General features: G+C 38.6%; 1 protein-coding gene across 1 annotated transcript in view; it reads right to left on the bottom strand.

Annotated features, from left to right (window-relative positions):
• Nucleotides 1-2,735: 2,735 nt before the first annotated feature.
• Nucleotides 2,736-4,640, bottom strand: part of pigk (phosphatidylinositol glycan anchor biosynthesis, class K) — a 38,543-nt gene continuing 36,638 nt past the window's right edge. The window contains exon 11 of the mRNA XM_007567415.2: nt 2,736-3,502. Within this exon, the coding sequence (XP_007567477.1) occupies nt 3,386-3,502 (117 nt within the window). The 3' untranslated portion in view covers nt 2,736-3,385. The remainder of the gene's footprint in view (nt 3,503-4,640) is intronic.

Here is a 4,640-nt window from a genome sequence, read left to right as displayed (position 1 = left end):
CATTTGTTGAAACTGTAACTGTCGTGACAGTTTAGTTTGAAACGGATAATCTGTGAAAAAAGCCGAGCTCCTCCACCTTCTCCCACTGCTAACTAGAAACAACCAATCAGAGCCAGGAGGCGGCTCTTATCACTGTCAATCATCCTCATGTAATCCTGCTAAACGTGCTAATGGTGGAGAAACAACTTATTATTACAGAAAAACCGTTTATCTGCAGTTGCTGGTGTCATGCTAACTAGCCTGACCATTCAGGCTAGTTAGCAGGCTATGCTAGCTGCAGTGTAGCAGAGCAAGTGGGGGAAGGAGAGGTTGATTGACAGCCCTAAGACCCGCCTCCTGGCTCTGACTGGTTGTTTCCAGTTAGCAGTGGGAGAAGGTGGAGGAGCTCGGCTTTTTTCACAGATTATCTGTTTCAAACTAAACTGTCACGACAGTTACAGTTTCAACAAATGTGTAAAAAAAAAAGAAGATATGAAATAAGCTTCATGCTGCAGCTTTAAATCGCTTTAATGAAGGGATGTGCTCCAGTTCTACTTTTGAGTAAAAGTTGCTGGTTGGTTGTGGAGTTATATGCTGTCAAATGAAAATGAAAGCAAAACATTTGGTTGATAAAATCGAAAATTTGAGCAACACAAACCATTCATATTTTACGACTATTCTAGTAGCATTTTACTTTAGTTTGCTTTAAGCATATCAATATTACCTATGTGCTGAAATAAAGCTGATGTTCTTGAATTGTGAACAGCGGCCACACAGAATCATTCCACCGGCCGCAAACCGGCCCAGGGCCGCACTTTGGACACCCCTGCATTAATCTCTCCACAGCTCACTCACGACCAATCAGCATGTTTTTCCTTCTGTGACCCGGCAGACAGTCAGAGTAGCACTTAAACAAATAGGCTGCTGCAGCTGAAATATGCGGGGCAACGCGCTCGCCAAAAAAATTAAATTATCTGCAGACTCAGTCAGTGCATTATAAAGCATGTCGGTGCAACTGAGGAGCAAAACTCTGCAGGCGACACAGAAAAATATGGAGGAACAGAACAAGTGAAATAGATGAAAAACGGCTGAACATTTAACCATTTGCCAAAATAAAACAAAAGCAAACTTCTTAATAAGTACAGTTTTTTAAAAATTGTTCACACATCTTAAACTTTTTCACATCATGTAGCAAAACTTTTACATATTTTATTTATGGGGATTTTATGTGACAGAGCAACACAAAGTAGTGAAAAACAAGTGGAAATATGTTTTTATAAATTTCTTACTAATAAAAATGTAAAAAGTGAGTTTGTGCCTAAAAGCTCTAAATAAATACAATGCAACTATTTTGTTCAAAAACTATTAATCTAGACGGAGAACGTTAGTGAGTAAACGGCATCATGAAGGAACACAGCAGAGAAGAAGTTATGGAGTCGTTTCTAGTTAGAAAATAAAATCCTAAACGTTCAATCCATCATTTAAAAGTGGAAAGAGTTTGAACGAACAGCAGACCGGAGGCTGTGGCAGACGTCCAAATTAACTGAACATACAGCTGATGGCTCAGTCAAAGTCCAGACCTAAATCCTAACGTCAATGTAAAACTCGAAAACTAATGTTTTCCCTCTGGATCATATCTGACTGACCTCCAGTTATTTTTGCAGAGAAGAATAGGTAGAAAGTTTGGAAAATCTGGAAAAAAAATTAATACACAACTTTCCACCACTTTCTTTCTATGACGGAGTAAAAGGGCCAGACTGAGAAAAAAATGTAATAAGAACAAAGTTGTACAGTAAAACGATGGTCTCATTAATGGACTTTACTCTCCTAATATTATAATTTTATTCTTGTGTTTAACATTCTTTTTTACTCCATCCTCTCCTCTGTTATGAGTTACTTTGTGTTGCTCTGTCAGATAAGATCCTTACTTACTTTTATAAGACAGTAGTAGCAAGATCCAGATTTTCAAAAAAAAGAGCGCTTAGTCAGCTCTTTTTACAAAGCTTACAATGTCACTGACAATGACAGGGCATAAATATGTTTTCTATAAGAGTAGAAACCAGGAACAGATGCTGTTTTTTATTCTCTCCACTGGAAACGTCTCACCTCCACTACTGCAAATGCACCGGCGTTCACAGACTGTAGTTTTTATACATTTTGGTTTCATTTGTCATTTGCATGTAATCTTCTTAAATAACATTGTGAAACATGTAAATAGTTCACAGGTTTCCAAATATCAATGAAACAGCTAATCCAGCATAAAGTGCTGATTCTGCATGTCAACCTGAACATGCTGCGCTGAAATTTGAAAATTTGTTTGTAAAATATTACCCATTTAGGTAATGTAAAGGATATAAAGTTAGACATCAGATTGGTAAGACACGTCTTATTTATTATATTAAGAATATTTACTAGGAGGTTGAGCCTCAACAACTGCTACAGCTGCTGATTTTATTCCTTTGGGAAACATTACTGCTGATAGACGCTCAAGGAAACATTTAGGAGATCTTGCTAATATACATCATATTACACAATTACAATTAAAGCTGCAGTATGTAACTTTTATAAAAATATATATTTTTAACTTGTTTATTAAAATTATTTTCGTGATAATCAAACTGATAATCTGCAAAAAACAAAAACTGCAGAAACACAACGCTCAGTCAGAACCAACCAATCAGAGCCAGGGGGCGGGTCTTAGCACTGTCAATCACTCTCGTGTTTACCCCTGACAATTGTTTTTTTGCTAAGCCGTAGCTTAGCAAAACACACGTCACCTGCCATGAATGCTAAGGCTAGTTAGCATAGCTGCTGGTTTTCCTGTAAGGTAACGGTTTTCCACCATCTTGTTTTTTGCATAATAACAAAAGATGGTAAATATTAGTGATAAATTTTATATAAGATTTACATTTTACAATCTAATCACCAAAGTAAACCAATATTAAGAATAGAAAACAACACGCATAACAAAAAAAACAAAAACATTTCCACCCTCAGCACATTGAACAGCATAGACGAGGATGATTGACAGCACTAAGATCCGCCTCCTGCCTCTGATTGGTTGTTTCTGACTGTGCATTGTTGCAGACCACAATAGGAGCTCATGTAGCAAGTGGAAAAACTAGATTTTTTTCAGACTATCTGTCTTATGCTGTCACAACATGGTGACAGTTTTATTAAAAATGGAAAAGATATATATATTTTTATAAAAGTTACATATTGCAGCTTTAAAACATAAAAAAGGCACCAATAGTTTATGGAGCTTCATACAAATCTGTTGTTTCTGTTGCTCATTTTCCCACATTCAGGTATAAAAACCCATCACAAACTTCAGCTTCTTCCCAAATGCCCCTTCAGGAGCGACTCCCCGGGTCCTGGGATGTCCAGCTGCGTCTGCGCCGGATCCTTAGAAGATGTGCTTTAGATGTTTAACACCGTAGGTCTTGAAAAACACCAGCAGGATTAAAGTCCACAGGCCCAGGATGAAGCCGTCAGGAGGATGCCAGTCTTTCTGCTTTGGTTTCTGCGGAGGCGGGGGAAGAATGAAGTTTAGTTATGGTGTGTATATATCTCCTGTTGAGCCAACCTCTGATTGTTCTGTCATTCACACAGGCAGGCAAGCAGGTAAAGACTCACACACACACATACACACACGTTTACTTTATCTCTTCGAACATTCGGCACGCGCACACACTCAGGCTCAACGCAGAAAGGCAGGTGGTGCAGCTCATCAGCACACTTCCCCTGTCTTGTGTTTGTCCCATTCACTGCCACATCATCACTTTGTGTACGATTATACTTTTAAATCCTGCTCATATTAAACATGCAGCTCACAAGTAGCACATTTATATGCTAATGTGGCTGCAATATTCTGCAGAGAGATGAGATTTAACCTCTAAAAACATCTTCCAAACTCCTCTGCCAGCGACAAAGCTACAGAGGCGCTTTGAGGATGTACGCAGGAGATTTCCGCCTGCTGCTCTTGTCCAATCAGAGCGGCACCAGTCAGACCCAGCAGCACCTAACAGGCATAAATTTTACTGTACGAACAACTGTAGGGAGCTGAGGAGAACTATAAGTACCAGGCTGGAGCAGAGACCATCACCGGGACTCCAGAAATAAACTTTGGTGTCAAAAACCAGCTGAGTTGAAAGGAAGACGAGGTTTTAATCACGTGTAGACATGATTAGATGATGCGAACAACCAAAAATATGAATTGGTTTTGTTTCTTGGAGATTATTACGGCACTCGCAGGCCTGCTGAGCTGATTTTATCCAGAAAAAACTAAAACAATGAAATTAAACAGACAAAATAAGAAGCTTTGTGGTGAAAAATACTCAAATTTGAAGAAAGACTTGGACGTTTTCCAACATATCTGCGTAGTAACTAGTTACATTTACTTGAGTAACTTTTCAGAAAAAATATACTTACTGCACTTTACTTTTTACTTTTGAGTAATTATAAACTATCACAAGCATTGAGTAAAATTTCTGTGTTCCCAATGCGAGTAACTTCACTGAACACACAGACACACAGAGTTTATGTCAAAGTGAGACCTCTTGTTTATACACAAGCTTTGTTTTATGCCATGTGGTACGGAGCCCTCCAGGGGACATGAGGATATTGTTTTTTCTTTTGCGTTCCCTCGCAAAAGGTTTTGC

The sequence above is a fragment of the Poecilia formosa genome, unplaced genomic scaffold (genome assembly GCF_000485575.1).
Source record: "Poecilia formosa unplaced genomic scaffold, Poecilia_formosa-5.1.2 Scaffold208, whole genome shotgun sequence".
NCBI lineage: Eukaryota > Metazoa > Chordata > Actinopteri > Cyprinodontiformes > Poeciliidae > Poecilia > Poecilia formosa.
Note: the sequence above shows the minus strand (reverse complement) of the source record. Positions and strands in the feature narration are given on the sequence as shown.